At 43.9% G+C, this 17,607-nt stretch overlaps 1 protein-coding gene across 4 annotated transcripts in view; it reads left to right on the top strand.

Annotated features, from left to right (window-relative positions):
- Positions 1 to 17,607, top strand: part of dmtf1 (cyclin D binding myb-like transcription factor 1) — a 106,176-nt gene that overhangs the window by 19,866 nt on the left and 68,703 nt on the right. For all 4 annotated transcript variants that reach the window (XM_063072654.1, XM_063072655.1, XM_063072652.1 and 1 more), the window contains exon 2: positions 14,763 to 14,878. In XM_063072654.1, the coding sequence (XP_062928724.1) occupies positions 14,770 to 14,878 (109 nt within the window). In that variant the 5' untranslated portion in view covers positions 14,763 to 14,769. The remainder of the gene's footprint in view (positions 1 to 14,762; positions 14,879 to 17,607) is intronic.

Here is a 17,607-nt window from a genome sequence, read left to right as displayed (position 1 = left end):
CATCTACTGATATACAGTGAAAAGCTTGTCTTGCCTACTGTTCATACGGATCAGATCATTACACCGTGCACTGAGGTAGAACGAGGTAAAATAATAGCAGGATGCAGAATAAAGTGTAACAGTTTCCGAGAAAGTGCAGTGCAGGCAGATAATAAGGTGCAAGGTGATAATGAGGTTGATTGTGAGGTCAAGAGTCCATCTTATCATACTAGGGAATTGTTCAATAGTCTGATAACAGCTGTGTAGATGAGAGAATGTCCAGGGTGGGTGAGACCTTTGATTATCCTAGCTGCTTTACCGAAGCAGTGAGAAGTGTAGACAGAGTCCGTGGAGGAGAGGCTGGTTCCGTGACATCCTGAGCTGTGTCAACAGCTCTGCAGATTTTTTGCCGTCGTGCAGAGCAGTTGCCGTACTGAGCCGTGATGCTAATGTTGCAGGTTGGTAATGCTTTATCAGAACTTGAAGAGAGGGATTGTTTTCTCCAGAGCATCAAAGGCTGAATAAGTTTACAGAATTATGAAAGGCACAGATAGGGTAGATGGACAGAGTCCTTTTCGCAAATGCGAGAGGGCATAGGTTTAAGGTGAGGGGGGAAGTTTAAAGAAGGTCTGCCAGATTTTGTGAAATTGTGGCACAGTTCAGCAGCTTCAATCGAGTGGTGGAACAGCTTCTATTGGGGAATGGCCTCCTCTTTCTCCCTCCTTTTGTCGCCATTTACTGCATCTCTTCGTGATTCTACTCTTGAGTCTGCTCCCAGCACCTGCCATCAGTCAACGAATGGGTTTCAGCTTAAGAATGCAGTCTTCATTGGAAAATCCATTATCAGCTTGGGCTTGGCAAAGGAGGTAGCAGATTCATATTATTATCAAGACACAAGCGACCACCCTTCAGTACAAGTGCACCCTTTTGCAGTTTCTAAAACTGGACCTTGACCTTTGGCTGTGCCCTCTGGATTTTGCCACCCTCTGGCTATCAGCCCAAGGACTCATCGATCATGGGTTTGACCTTCGAGCCTCGGGCTTCCGTCAAATTTCTGGTCAGCAGCTTCCGGGCATGTAGAATACCATCACCTGTACACACTTCCTTGAAAGCAAATACAGATTTCAAGATTCAAGATGTCATTTTCAGTACACAAGTGTAAAGGGGAACAAAGCTGTTGTTACTCTAGATCTGACACAGCACAAAGATTAAGATAGCGTGGTTGGGGGTGTGGAGGAGTTGGTTAGTGGGTGGAGGTGTTGATCAGTCTTACTGCTTGGGGAAAGTAACTTTTTGAGTCTGGTTGTCCTGGCATGGATGCTACGTAGCCGCCTCCCTGACGGAAGAGGGGCAAACAGTCCCTGAGACTATGATACAGTCTCTTTATAGTATCAGGCTTTTCCAAACTGTAGTTGCCATTGGTGAGCTGCTTTTGAAGTCACCGGTGCAGCAGATGCAAAATTTCATTGGAACACAGCAAACCTCAGCAGCAGCAATGTAATAAGAACGTGGTAACCATCTGAAAGCTGATTTGCCCTGATTCAGGACATCAGGATAATTCCTCTTCAAAATAATGCCACATTATCTTACTGTGCACGCAGAGAGACCAGAGCCCTTTCCTACCACTGCCTGTAAGAAGTTTGTATGTTTTCGCCATGACCTCGTGCTCCAGTTTCCACCCACATTCCAAACACATACAGGTTAGCATCAATGAGTTCTGAACGTGCTATGTTGGTGCCAGATGCGCAGCGACAGTTACAGGCTGCCCCCAGCACATCCTCGGACTGTGTTGTTCGTTGACACAAACAACGCATTTCAGTGTGTTTTCAAAGGTTCTTCTCCGGAAAACAAGAACGAAAAGGGAAGAAAGGTAGCATGATCATCAACCCTGATCCCCCATCCCCACACAAATAAACAAACAAAAACAAAACAGGAACATGAACCCCTAAATCCCTCCCCCCACACAAAAAAAGAACAAAAACAGAATGGGCACAACAACCCCCAGAGCCCTGCTCCAGCACAAAAAACAACAAACAAAACGGAACAGGCATATTGACATTTGATGTTCATAGGCTGAATGTCCATTTAGGAATTGGATGGCAGAGGGGAAGAAGTTGTTCCTGCCTCGCTGAGTGTGTGCCTTCAGGCTCCTGTATCTCCTTCCTGATGGTAACAATGAGAAGAGGACATGCCCTGGGTGATGGGGGTCCTTAATAATGGACGCCGCCTTTCTGAGGCACCACTCCTTGATTTGATGTACATGTGACAAATAAAGCTAACCTTTTAATCTTTAATTTAATGTCTCGCTCCAGAGATGGTGCTGATGATAGTACTGACTGAGTATGGACTGAAGCATCACCTTGAATCTCAAAGCACTGATTGGAACTTTAACCCGATACCTGCAACCCACTAAGACTCAGACTGCAAGATTGGTTCAGTGAACAGTTGGCTTGGCTTGGTCAATAACAAAAGGTAAAACAGTACAGAAGATAGAGTAACGCATTCACTCCATCTCTGATTTAGATGAAGCTTAGCTTTATTTGTCACATGTGCATTGAAACATACAGTGAAAAGGGCCGTTTGCATCATCATCAACACAGTCTGAGGATTGTGTGCTGGGGCAGCCCCAAGTGTCGCCATGCTTCTGGCGCCAATAGCTGACTAACCCTAGCCCATACTGCATGGAAATATGGAAGGTATCCGGAGCACCCGGAGGAAACCCATGTGGTCACGGGGTGAACGTTGAAGTGGCAGCGGGAATGGAACCCCATTGTTATCACTGCCGCTGTAAAGCACTATGCTAACCGCTACACTGAAGGATGAATCACCATTTCACTGGAGGTCTTGACTCCGAGACAAAGTTCCACTGCACAATTCTCAGTGACTGAGGAAAGAGTTAACTCTGTTTCCTGCATTTCACCGCTCTGGACAGGACTTCTTATCTCAAGTTCATCGCATGACCTGTTTATGACTGGAGCATATAACACTTCACAGTGAAATGAACATAGTGCAAACCACAGTTTCTTATGCCTGCCCAGAGTGAGGCCATCACTCACACGTGATGCATACTTACAGCCTTCACCATTAAATTAGCCCCATGCAACCTGTGTTTTTAGTGATTTGAATCAGAATCAGGTTTAATATCACCGGAATATGTCGTGAATTTTGTTAACTTAGCAACAGCAGTACAATGATACTATAGAGAATAAAAGTAAATCAATTGCATTAAGTATTTATATCAAGGGACGACTGCGCAAGTGTGTGGATGTCAGTGAGGTAGACCGGTGCGAAGAGTCTAAAAGGAGACAGGTTTTTCTTCAGTGGTGTGATCGAGGGACGACTGCACGAGCGTGTGGATGTCAGCGAGTTAGACTGGCGCAAACTTTAAAAGGAAACAGCATTATAGAGCGGGCGACTGAGTAGAGGGAGACAGAGTAGGAGGGCTTTGGTTCAATGGGGCTTCGGTGATAACAGGTCGAGGCCAGGTAGGTTATCTGTGAAGAATAGAGGCAGGAAGTGTGTCTGTGAGGCCGGTGTTCTGTACTGGGTGTCAGATGTGGGAAGTGCGGGAGACTCCCAGACTCCTGGAAGGCCACATCTGTGTCAGGTGCGTCAGTCGGTCACACTCGGACCGACTGTGCACACCAACATGCTCTCTGGGACCAACTGTGCACGCTGAGACCGACCCTTAGGGACCGTGTTAAGGAACTGGAGCTGCAGCTCGATGACCTTCGGCTGATCAGGGAAAGTAAAGAGGTGATAGAAAGGAGCTATAGGCAGGTAGTCACACCGGGGCCTCGGGAGGCAGATAAGTGGATAACAGTCAGGAGAGGGAAGGGCAAGAAGCAGATACTAGAGAGTACCCCTTTGGCTGTCCCCCTGAACAATACACACAACATGCTGGAGGAACTCAGCAGGTCGGGCAGCATCCGTGGAAACGAACAGTCAACGTTTCGGGCCGAGACCCTTCATCAGGACTGAAGAGGGAGGGGGCAGGGGCCCTATAAAGAATGTGGGGGGAGGGTGGGAAGGAGAAGGCTGGTAGCTTCCAGGTGAAAAACCAGTAAGGGGAAAGACAAAGGGGTGAAGGAGGGGAAGCAGGGAGGTGGTAGGCAGGAAAGGTGAAGAAGGAATAGAGGAAAGCACAATGGGTAGTAGAAGGAGGCGGAACCATGAGGGAGGTGATAGGCAGCTGGAGGAGGGGGCAGAGTGAAACTGGGATGGGGAAGGGAGGGAGAGGGAATTACTGGAAGTTGGACTCGCGCGACTCCCTGGTCCACACGTCCTCTTAACAATAAGTACTCCTGCTTGAGCATTTTGGGGGGCGGGGGATGCAACAGTGGCCACACCTCTGGCACTGTGTCTGGCCCTGTGGCTCAGAAGGGTAGAGAAAGGAAGAAGGCAGCAGTGATAGGGGACTGTATAGTTAGGGGGTCAGACAGGCGATTCTGTCAACGCAGGAAAGAAACACAGATGGTAGTTTGCCTCCTAGGTGCCAGGGTCCGGGATGTCCACAATATCCTGAAGTGGGAAGGTGAACAGCTAGAGGTCGTGGTACATATTGGTACCAATGACATATGTAGGAAAAGGGAGGAGGTCCTGAAAACAGACTACAGGGAGTTAGGAAGGAAGTTGAGAAGCAGGACCTCAAAGGGAGTAATCTCGGGATTATTGTCTGTGCCACGCAACAGTGAGTATAGGAATAGAGTGAGGTGGAGGATAAATGTGTGGCTGAGGGATTGGAGCAGGGGGCAGGGATTCAGATTTCTGGATCATTGGGACCTCTTTTGGGGCAGGTGTGACCTGTACAAAAAGGACGGGTTGCACTTGAATCTGAGGGGGACCAATATCCTGGCAGGGAGATTTGCTAAGGCTATTGGGGAGAGTTTAAACTAGAATTGCTGGGGGAAGGAACTGAACTGAAGAGACGGAGGAAGGGACTGTGGGCTCACAAATAGAGAAAGCTTGGAGACAGTGCGAGAGGGAGGATAGGCAGTTGATAGAGAAGGGATGCGCTCAGACCGATGGTTTGAAATGTGTCCATTTTAATGCAAGAAGCATCATGAACAAAGCAGATCAGCTAAGAACGTGGATCAGTACTTGGATCTATGATATTGTGGCCATTACAGAGACATGGATGGCTCAGGGGCAGGAATGGTTCCTGAGTGTGCCAGGCTTTAGATGTTTCAGAAAGGACAGGGAGGGAGGCAAAAGAGGTGGGGGTGTGGCACTGCTGCTGAGAGATAGTGTCATGGCTGCAGAAAAGGAGGAAGTCATGGAGAGATTGTCTACTGAGTCTCTGTGGGTGGAAGTTAGAAACAGGAAGGAGTCAATAACTCTACTGGGTGTTTTTTATAGACCACCCAATAGTAACAGGGACAGAGGAGCAGATAGGGAGACAGATTCTGGAAAGGTGTAATAATAACAGGGTTGGCGTGGTGGGAGATTTTTATTTTCCAAATATTGATTGGCATCTCCCTAGAGCAAGGGGTTTAGATGGGGTGGAATTTATTAGGTGTGTTCAGGAAGATTTCTTGACACAATATGTAGATAAGCCTATAAGAGGAGAGGCTGTACTTGATCTGGTGTTGGGAAATGAACCTGGTCAGGTGTCAGGTCCCTCAATGGGAAAGCATTTTGAAGATAGTGATCTCAATTCTATCTCCTTTACCAGAGCATTGGAGAGGGATAGGAACAGACAAGTTAGGAAAATGCTTAATTGGAGTAAAGGGAAATATGAGACTAACAGGCAGGAACTTGGAAGCATAAATTGGGAACAGATGTTCTCTGGGAAATATATGGCAGAAAATGTGGCAAATGTTCAGGGGATATTTGCGTGGCCTTCTGCATAGGTACATTCCAATGAGACGGAAAGGATGGTAGGGTACAGGAACCGTGGTGTAAAAAGGCTGCTGAAAATCTGGACAAGAAGAAAAGAAAAGCTTACAAAAGGTTCAAAAAACTAGGTAATGATAGAGATCTAAAAGATTATAAGGCTAGTAGGAAGGAGCTTAAGAATGAAATTAGGAGAGCCAGAAGGGGCCATGAGAAGGCCTTGATGAGCAGGATTAAGGAAAATCCAAAGGCATTCTACAAGTATGTGAAAAGCAAGAGGATAAGACGTGAGAGAATAGAACTAATCAAGTGTGTCAGTGGAAAAGTGTGTGTGGAACTGGAGGAAATAGCTGAGGTACTTAGCGAATACTTTGCTTCAGTATTCACTACGGAAAAGGATCTTGGCAAAAAGCTTGAGCATATAGATATTAAGAAAGAGGATGTGCTGGAGCTTTTGGAAAGCATCAAATTGGATAAGTCTCTGGGACCAGATGAGATGTACCCCAGGCTACTGTGGGAGGCGAGGGAGGAGATTGCTGAGCCTCTGGCAATGATCTTTGCGTCATCAATGGGGATGGGAGAGGTACCGGAGGATTGGAGGATTGTGGATGTTGTTCCCTTATTCAAGAAAGGGAGTAGATATAGCCCAGGAAATTATAGACCAGTGAGTCTTACTTCAGTTGTTTGTAAGTTGATGGAAAAAATCCTGAGAGGCAGGATTTATGAACATTTGGAGAGGCATAATATGATTAGAAATAGTCAGCATGGCTTTGGCAAAGGCAGGTCGTATCTTACGAGCCTGATTAAATTTTTTGAGGATGTGACTAAACACGTTGATGAAGGTAGAGCAGTAGATGCAGTGTATGTGGATTTCAGCAAGGCATTTGCTAAGGTACCCCATGCAAAGCTTATTGAGAAAGGGGACCTTGCTTTGTGGATCCAGAATTGGCTTGCTCACAGAAGACAAAGAGTGGTTGTAGACGGGTCATATTCTGCCTGGAGGTCGGTGACCAGTGGTGTGCCTCAGGGATCTGTTCTGGGACCTGTACTCTTCGTGATATTTATAAATGACCTGGATAAAGAAGTGGAGGGATGAGTTAGTACATTTGCTGATGACACAAATGTTGGAGGTGTTGTGGATAGTGTGGAGAGCTGTCAGAGGTTACAGTGGGACATTGATAGGATGCAAAGAAGGGCTGAGAAGTGGCAGATGGAGTTCAACCCAGATAAGTTTGAGGTGGTTCATTTTGGTCGGTCAAATGTGATGGCAGAATATAGTATTTATGGTAAGACTCTTGGCAGTGTGGAGGATAGAAGGATCTTGGAGTCTAAGTCTATACAACACTGGAAGCTGCTGCGCAGGTTGACTGGTTACGAAGGCATACGGTGCGTTTGCCTTCATATCCGTGGGATTGAGTTTAAGAGCCGGGAGGTAATGTTACAGCTATATAGGACCCTGGTCAGGCCCCTCTTGGATAACTGTGCTCAGTCTGGTCACCTCACTACAGGAAGGTTGTGGAAACTATAGAAAGGATGCAGAGGAGATTTACAAGGATGTTGCCTGGGTTGGGGAGCATACCTTGTGAGAATAGGTTGAGTGAACTCGGCCTTTTCTCCTTGGAGCGGCAGAGGATGAGAGGTGACCTGACAGAGGTGTATAAAATATTGAGAGGCATTGATCGTGTAGGTAGTCAGAGGCTTTTTCCCCAGGGCTGAAATGGCTAACACGAGTGGGCACAGTATTAAGGTGCTTGGAAGATTAAGTATAGAGGAGATGGCAGGGGTAAGTTTTTTTACACAGAGTGGTGAGTGCATGGAATGGGCTGCCGGCGACGGTGGTGGAGGTGGATACGATAGGGTCTTTTAAGAGTCTCCTGGATAGGTATATGGAGCTTAGAAAAGTAGAGGGCTGTGCATAACCTTAGATAATTTCTAAGGTAGGGATGTGTTCGGCACAGCTTTGTGGGCCGAAGGGCCTGTATTGTGTTGTAGGTTTTCTATGTTTTATATATATATATATATATATATTAAATAGATTAAAAATAGTGCAAAAGCAGAATTAATATTTTTTTGAAAAGTGATGTAGTGTTCATGGGTTCAATGTCCATTTAGGAATTGGATGACAGAGGGGAAGAAGGTGTTCCTGAATTGCTGAGTGTGTGCCTTTAGGCTTCTGTAGCTGCTCCCCGGCGGTAACAATGAGAAGAGGCATGTCCTGGGTGAAGTGGGTGTTTAATAATAGATGCTACCTTCTGAGGCACCATTCCTTGCAGATGTCTTGAATACTGTGGAGCCTAGTACCCAAGATGGAGGTGACTTTTTGTAGCTTCTTTTGATCCTGTGGAGCACCCCCCCCCACCCCCATACAGTGATGCAGCCTGTCAGAATGCCCTCCTCGGTACTTCTGTGGAAGATTTTGAGTATTTTAGGTGACAAACCAAATCTTCAAGCTTCTAATGAAGTTTAGCCACTGTCTTGCCTTCTTTACAGCTTCATTTATATGTTGGGTCCAAGCTTAGATCCTCAGACATCTTGATATTGCTCACTCGCTCAGTTTTGATCCCGCTATGAGGACTCAGTGTGTTCCCTCGTCTTACCCTTCTTGAAGTCCATTATCAGCCCTTTGGTCATGTTGACATTGATTGCAAGGTTGGTGCTGTGACACCACTCAAGTAGCTGGTATATCTTGCTCCTGTACGTCTGTTTGTCTCCATCTGAGATTCTACCAACAATAGTTGTATGATCAGCAAATTTAGATGGTACAGTATTTGAGCGATACCTAGCCACACAGTCATGGGTACAGAGAAAGTCAAACTGTGGGCTAAGCATACACCCCTGAGGTGCACCGGAATTGATAATCAGCGAGGAGAAGATACAATAACTAATCAGCACAGATTGTGGTCTTCCGGTTAGGAAATCGAGGATCAAGTTGCAGAGGGAGGTACAGAGGTCGAGGTTCTGTAGCTTATCAATCAGAATGGTGAGAATGATGGTGTTAAAAGCTGAACTATAGTCAATAAACAGCATCCAGATCTAGGTGTTTGTGTTGTGCAGGTGCAGGTGATCTCGGGCCACGTAAAGAGCCACTGAGATTGCATCTGCTGTGGACCTATTGTGGTGATAGGCAAATTGCAGTCAGTCCAGGTCCTTGCTGATGAGGCAGGAGTTGATTCTAGCCATGACTAACCTCTTCAAGCATTTTGTCGCTGTAGATGTGAGAGCTACTGGATGATAGTCATTAAGATAGCTCACACTACTCTCCTTGGACACTGGTATAATTGTTGCTGTTTTGCAGCAGGTGGGAACTTCCAAACGTAGCAGTGAGAGGTTGAAAATTTGCAGGCCATTATTGGAGATGGAAGCACCATTTATGTTCATCCTTAAATTGAAATGCCCTTGAATTGGAGTCAAAGTAATACAGCATTGAATGCAGGCCTTTGGCCCAGTAACTCAGTTGTACACTATGTTGGTGAGGCTGAATTTGCAGTGTTGTGTCCAGTTCTGGTCACCTATCTACAGGAAAAATATCAATAAAATTAGATGAGTTGTGAGAAAATTTACAAGAATGTTGTCAGGACTTGAGGACCCGAGTTACAGGAAAAGGTTAAATAGGTTGAGTATTCCCTAGAGTGTAGGAGAATGAGGAGGAGATTTCATAGAGGTCTACAAAATTATGAGGGATATGGATAAAGTGAAGGCTTTTTACCGTGAGTTTGGGTAAGAATAGAACTGGAGGACATGGGTTAAGGATGAAAGATGAAAGGGGATCACGTGGAGGAATCCCTTCACCCAGTTGTGAGTGCAGGTTCGTTTCTACATCTGAGAGAAATTTCGATAAGTACATGGATGGGAGGGGTGTAGGTCGATGGGACTAGGCAGAATAATGCCATGGACTAGATGGGGCGAATGGTCTGCTTCTGTGCTGTAGTGTTTTATGATTATAACTGAATGCTAAACAAGATGGCCACCAAACCAGACCCATTTGGCCCATCTCCCTTTAAACAATCCTGTACATGCACTTAATGTCATTTTAAAAAATGTTTATTGTCTTAAAAGTTGTTATTAATTGATGGTGTCGTAACCTACTGCAGTTCATGTTGTTAAGGTTATTACAGCGTCAATGCTGTATTGTGTTGATGACATTAGCCCTGTGATGGTGAAAGAACAACTTTGTATTTACACACCAGAGTGGTGAGTCTTGTAGAAGGGGGGTGGGGAGATCTGTAGTTATTCTATCACAATAAGTCATTGTTGAGTCCACCAGTCAAAGACAGTTCCTTTCCCCAAGCAGTAAGGCTGCTGCCCACCCACTACCCACTAACCCACCACACCACATCCGCAACTACCACTACTTTATCATTTCCTATCAGTCCCCTTGCGTAGGCAAGGGGATGGTGTTGATAAAAGATGAAATCCTGTCCTTTGAAAGAGGGGACGTAGGATCGGTAGATGTAGAATCCTTGTGGGTAGAGTTAGGAAACTGCAAAGATAAAAAAGACTCTGAAGGGTGTTATATACAGGCCTCTGAACAGTTGCAAAGGTGTGGGCTACAAATTACAACAGGAGATTGAAAATGCAGGTCAAGAGGGCAATGGGGATTTCAATATGCAGGTAGATTGGGAAAATCAGATTGGCGGTGGATCCCAAAAGGGGGAATTTGTAGAATGCCTACAAGATGGCATTTTAGAGCAGCTCATTGTTGAGTTCACTAGGGGATCAGCTATTCTGGATTGGGTGTTGTGCAATGAACCGGAATTGATTAGAGAACTTCAGGGAAAAGTACTCTTAAGGGTAAGTGATCATAATATGGTAGAGTTTATTCTGCAATTTGAGAGGGCGAGGATAAAGTCAGTATTACAGTAGAGTAAAAGGAATTACAGAGGCATGAGAGAGGAGCTGGCCAAAGTTGATTAGAAGGAGACGCTAGCAGGGATGATGGAAGACAGAAGATAGATATATCCCAAAGAAGAAGTAGTATCCTAATGGCAAAATGATACAACTGTGGCTGACAAGAAAAGTCCAAGCCAACATAAAAGCCAAGGAGAGGGCGTATAATAGAGCAAAAATTAGTGGGAAGGTAGAGGAGTTGGAGCTTTTAAAAACCAACAGGAAGTAACTAAAAGGTCATATAGAGGGAATAGACGAAATACGAAGGTAAGCTAGCCAATAATATTAAAGAGGATACCAAAAGTTTCTTCAGATATACGAAGAGTAAAGGAGAGTTGAGAGTAGATATCAGACCGTTGGTAAAACTATGCTGGAGAGGTAGTAATGGAGGGGACAAGGATATGGCGAACGAACTGAATAAGTATTTTGCATCAGTCATCACTGCGGAAGACACTAGCAGTATGCCGGAAGTTCGAGAGTGTCAGTGTGTGAAGTTGCCATTAATAGGGAGAAGGTTTTTGGGAAACTGAAAAGTCTGAAGATAGACAAATCACTTGGACTGATAAACTACACGCCAAATTAGCTGAAGAGATTGTGGAGGCATTAGTTATGATCTTTCAAGAATCAATAGATTCTGGCATGGTTCTAGAGGACTGGAAAATTGCAAATGTCATTCCACTCTTCAGGAAGGGAGAGAGGCAGAAGAAAGGAAATGATAAGACAGTTAGTCTGACCTCAGTGGTTGGAAAGTTGTTGGAGTCGATTGTTAAGGGTGTGGTTTCGGGGTACTTGGAGGCACAAGATTAAATAGGCCAAAGTCAGCAAGGTTTCCTTAAGGGAAAATCTTGCCTGACAAAGCTGTTGGAATTCTTTGAAGAAATAACAAGCAGGATAGACAAAAGAGAAAGAGTTTATGTTGTGTACGTGGATTTTTAGATGGCCTTTGACAAGGTGCTTAACAAATTAAGAGCCCATGATATTACAGGAAAGATACTAGCATGAATAAAGCATTGGCAGGAGGCAAAGGGTGGGAATAGGAGTCTTTTCTGGTTGGCTGCCAGTGACTAGTGACTTTCCAGAGGCTTCTATATTCAGACTGCTTTTCACATTATATGTCAGTGATTTAGATGATGGAATTGATGGCTTTGTGGCCAAGTTTGTGGATAATACGAAGATAGGGGGAGGGACAGGAAGTGTTGAGGAAGCAAAGAGGCTGCAGAAGGACTTAGATTAGGGGAATGGGCAAAGAAGTGGCAGGTGGAATACAAGTATTGGGAAGTGTATGGTCATGCACTTTGGTAGAAGAAATAAATGCATAGGCTATTTTCTGAAAAGGGAGAACATTCAATAATCTGAGGTACGAAGAATCTTGGGAGTCCTTGTGTAGGATTCCCTAAAGGTTAATTTGCAGAATGAGTCAGTGATGAGGAAGGCAGATGCGATGTTAGCATTCATTTCAAGAGGACTAGAATATAAAAGAAAGGTTGTAATGTTGAGACTTTATAAAGTACTAGTGAGGCCTCACTTGGAGTATTGTGAACAATTTTGGGCCTCTTATCTAAGACAGGATATGCTGACATTGGAGAGGGTTCAAAGGAGGTTCACAAAAATTATTCCAGAATTGAAAGGCGTTATCATATGAGAAGTGTTTGTTGGCTCTGGGCGTGTAGTCACTGAAATTCAGAAGAATGAGTGGGGGATCTCATTGAAATCTATCGAATGTTGAAAGACCTCAACAGAGTGGAGAGGATGTTTCCTATGGTGGGGGGGGGGGTCAGTCTAAGACCAGAGGACACAGCCTCAGAAGTAGAGGGGCATCCTTTTAGAACAGGGGTGAGGAGGTTTTTTTTTCTTAGTCAGAGAGTGGTGAATCTGTAGAAATTGTTACCGCAGGTGGCTGTCGAGGCCAAGTCATTGGGTATATTTAAGGAAGAGGTCGATGGATTCTTGATTAGTCAGGGTATGAAGGGATACGGGGAGAAGGCAGGAGATTGGGGCTGAGAGGGAACTGGATCAGCCATGACAAAATGGCAGAGCAGACTCGATGGGCCAAATGGCCTAATTCTGTTTCTTATTTCTTGGCCGTGATCTCATCGTGGTTGGAGGAGGACAGACTATTGATGTGTTCACACCTAGGAACTTGAAATTCTCAACTTCAACACCATTGATGTAGACAGGAGCATGTGCAGATCCTAAAGTCAATGACCAGCTCTTTTGTTGACATTGAGGGAAAGGTTTTGTCATGATACATGTCACTAAGCTCTCTGTCTCCTTCCTGAGCTCCAACTCATGATTATTTGAGGTATGACCCACTGCGGTGGTATCATCTGCAAACTTGTTGATGGTGTTAGAGCAGATTCTGGCCACGCAGTTGTGAATTTTCAGGTAGTAGAGAATGGTGCAAGTTTCTGTAGTGTGTTGTATTTATCCAGCGGAGAGTATTCCATCCTATTCCCAACTTTTATAAAGGATTGGAGTGTTTGGAACTAAGCCTCAGGCTACATTGCCTGCAGATTCAGCTGTTCTTGTTTCATTTTATTAATCCAGTTAAATTCCTGGTGAGTGGTATCACCAGGATGTTAATGGTACTCATTGAATATCAACGTGGCTCTACTGTTCTTTCAGAGAAGGAAGTTGCTTAGCATTCGATAAGTGTTAATGTGACCTGTCACTTCTCAGCTTTATCTTGGTCTTGCAACATGGGCCGCTTGGTTATCTGAGGGATTGCAAATGAAATGGATCATTGTTATCATCAGTAGGCATTCCCTTCCTGACTGCATCGTGGAGGGAAGCATCTGTAGATCAGTACCCCACAGCACAGGCCCTTCAGTCCATGGTTAGGCCTAGGAACTGAGGAACTCTGTAGTAATGCACTGGTGCTGAGAAGATTCAGTACTGCTCCGAACGCCCATGGTATATTGGTCTATTATTGTCACATGTACCAAGGTATAGTGAAAATACTCCATTTTGCCCACCATCCATACAGATCATTTCATCACAACAGTGCATTGAGGTAGTACAAGGGAAAACAACAAAAGAATGCAGAATAAAGTGTTACAGTTACAGAGGAAGTGCAGTGCAGGCAGACAGTAAGGTACAAGACCATAATGAGGTGGACTGAGGTCAAGAGTGTATGTTGGACTAGGAAACCGTTCAATAGTCTTACTACAATTTACAAATAAATCAGCCATAATCAAATGGCGGAACAGAAATGATGGGCTGAATGGCCCAATTCTGATCCTATGTTTTATGGTCCAATTACAGAGAGAGTGCATTGCAGGCAGACAATAAAGCACAAGATCATAACAAGGTAGATTGTGAGGCCAAAAGTCCATCTTATCGTACTAGGGAACCGTTCAGTATTTTTATAATAGTGGGGTAGAAGCTGTCTCTGAGCCAGGTGTTATTACGTGCTTTCAGGCTTTTGTATCGTCTGCTTGACAGGACAGGAGAGAAGAGAGAATGTCCGGGATGGCGGGGGTTTTGATTATGCTGGCTGCTTTACTGAGGCAGTGAGATGTGTAGACAGAGTCCATAGATGGATGTATCTTCTCACAAGTGCTCAGTGGCATTAAATCAAGGCCTTTCTCAAATAAAAAAGAGAAACTAGTCCTGAATCCTGGCGACTGACTGTTTATTGTTGTAGCAGCAGTGGCATAGAGTTCTGGAGTACAGAAGCAGGCTGTTCAGCCCAACTTGCCGAAGCTGGCCAAGTTATCTTCTTGAACTAGTGCCATTTCTCTTAGGTTAGCTTATATAAATCTTTTCTATCCATGTACCTATCTAAATGTCTTTCAAATGTAATTGAACCTACCAATTAAGAAAATCACATACAGTGCATACTTTGATAGTAAATTTACTTTGAACTTTGAACCACCATCACTTCCGCTGGCATCCATACAGCTACTGTTCTCTGTATCAGTTGAATTTCCCAAGAAAATCCTCTTACATGGTCAGTGTTTCATCAGGCCAACAATTTTCTTTAGCTGCCAATGTTTACTTATTCTCTTATTCAAAATCTTGTATTATTTGTAATCTTATGTTATTTCTGTTTGTTTCAGATTGAGTATGAACACAATTGAAGGTGAATCTAACACAGTTACCTTGGAAACGATCAGCTCAGTAACTCTAGCCCAGGACACCGAAGGCAATCTGATTCTACATTGTCCTCAGAACGGTACAGATAACCTGGATCATTCTTTACTTTTCTCAGTATTGCCGTTCAAAGAATATTCAATTACCCAATGTGCGTGTCGCTGGCAAAGTGATGGGAGCAGTACATAATATTTTTTCTGAATCTCCTGCCAGCTTCTTAACCCTTTTATCCATCCGCCTCTTACCTTTCCTGTGTCAATAACCAGGATTCAAAGCTGAAGTCGAGTTTATTGTCCTACACAGAAGTCCACGTGTGCACAGGTGCATTGAAAAACTTACTTGCAGCAGTATCACAGACACACAGCATCCGATAAGCGGCATTCACAATGAAAGCATGATTTGAACGTAAATGTTTACAAAAGAGAATACAGAACAAACAGAGTGGTCAAAGTGGTCCTAGTATTGCTAAATAGTAGTGATTAGGGATGTGCCACGGTTCAAGAACTGAATGGTTGAAGGGAATTAGCTGTTCTTGAACCCAGTGGTGCAGGTCTTCATACTTCTGTACCTTGTCTTCTTGAAGCCATGCCTATTATAAGTACTGTCGATGGTGGGGATGGATGTGCCTATGATGTTTTGGGCCAAGTCCACTCCTCTCTGCAGTTTCTTATGTTCCTGCACATTGGAATTGTCGTACTAGACTGTAATGAAACCAGTCAGGATACAGTACATCTATAGAAGTTTGCATCAACAGAGACTGATAATAATTTTTTCCATAGAGCAATTTTCAAACAGGTGATGTAGTTCAAAGTGTTTTACAATGGGGATAAAAGTACGTATGTGAAAATAAAATAAAAATAAACATGAAAATAAAAGACAAAAAAAATGTTAGTTAAAAGCAAGGTTAATTAAATGAGCTTTGAGCTGGCATTTAAAAGTGTCACTGAGTCTGCGTCCTTTATAGTTTTAGGTATTGAATTCCACAGTTTAGGAACATAGTTCAAAAAAGCTGACTTGCCAATTATTTTTTGGGAGAGATTGTTTAAATTTAGGAGATCAGCAGAAGACGATCTGGGAGCTCCAGCAGGATTGTAAAGTGAAAGCAATTCTGTGATGTATTCAGGTCCCAGACCATTAAGAACTTTAAAAACCAGTAAGAGAACTTTAAGATCAATTGTAAAATATACAGAAGGCCAATGCAGAGTAGTTAACGCAGGAGCGATATATTCCCACATCCGAGTTTTTATTAAAGGTCTGGCACCAGCGTTCTGAATGAGTTGAAGTTTGTCAATATTTTGCTTTGGAAGGCCAGTAAAAAGTGCATTGTTGTAATCTAGTCGATTCAATATAAAGACATCAGTTAGTTTTTCAGCATTATTATGGGACAGAAACAAATGTACCTTTGCAATATTTCTTAGAAATGGTGCTCTGGTTGCTTTCTTCATGTAGGATTTAAAATTTAAATCTGAATCAAGGACAAGACCCAGGCTTGTTACTTCTGATAGCAAAGATCTACAAGGTGTCATAGACTCTGTGCCAAATGGGCTTCTTCCATGCCATAAGTAATTAGTTAGTATTGATGTTACACATCATCTAAATCATCAGAATAGAGAGAGACTGCAAATGAGTGAAGTTCAGAGGATCTCGGTGTTCTAGTGTATGAATCATTAATAAATGGCTATTGTATATACAGTACCATGTTATTATGATAACTTTTTAACCTATTCCAAGATCAATCTAAACCCTTCCCTCCCACATAGCCCTCTATTTTCTTTAATCCATGTTCCTACCTAAGAGTTTCTTAATGTACATAATGCATCTGCCTCTTGCACCATGCCTGGTTGATAGGTTAATTGGTCATTGTCTATTGTCCCATGATTAGGCTAGGATTAAATTGGGGGATTGCTGGGCAGCGTGGTTTAAAGTGCCAGAAGGGCCTATTGAGTGCTGTATTACAATTAAAAAAAATCCAAGCAGCTTCCTGGTAAATCTCCTCTGCACTCTCTAAAGCTTCCACAGAACTCTAAAGCAGGCTGTCAGAACTGAACACAGAGCTACGTGTGGTCTAACCAGAGATGGACCAAAGACCAGCAGGCAGTTAAAAAGGCAAGGTACATCTACAATGACTGATTCCTCAGTCTAATTTGTCGTTCCACTTTAGCTCCCTCCTATTTTGTGCTCTTGCAGTTGCCCTTGTTTAGAATGCTAACCTCAGACTTGTTCTCGTTTTGTACTGAATGTGATCTTCACTGTGAGATCCTGAATTAATTCTATGTTGTTGTACACCACCAGGTCCTGGATAGCCTGTTTTCTGAATGTGCTGTTCCAAATCCAGCATTGTCTCCTATTTGGGTTGCCATTGCTTGTCTGTCTTTCCCAGTCTTTATGTCCTCCAGGATTTCTGAAAAGCACCCATTATTTCTTTCGTGATATTCCATCCTACTGTGAATTTACTGTTTAAGCTGTTCACCACTCCCACTGATCGCGTTCTCATCTCGACAAATTGCTAACACATCCCGATTCCTTGAACTTGGGTCAACCCTCTCTGTTGCACCAACTTAGTTACTTCCTGCCTGTTATGCCGTTGGCGTTTAGGACAGCAGTGAAGGTCCTCCATCTCTGTCTGTCCAATGCTATTCAGGGCTTTCTTCATCATGCCAGTAGCTTGCTCTAGATTTTCACTACTGCCGGCCATGCAAGTCCCGAGTGGAGTCCTCATGGAGGTCCATTGCCCTCTGGTCGTTACTAATTAAACTATGCATATCTTCACTTTTCCCAGCTCCCAAGTTGTCAGCTACCCTTCAGTGTTCA

The sequence above is a fragment of the Mobula hypostoma genome, chromosome 20 (genome assembly GCF_963921235.1).
Source record: "Mobula hypostoma chromosome 20, sMobHyp1.1, whole genome shotgun sequence".
In the NCBI taxonomy this organism is placed as follows: Eukaryota; Metazoa; Chordata; class Chondrichthyes; order Myliobatiformes; family Myliobatidae; genus Mobula; species Mobula hypostoma.
This window is presented reverse-complemented; position numbering and strand designations above follow the sequence as displayed.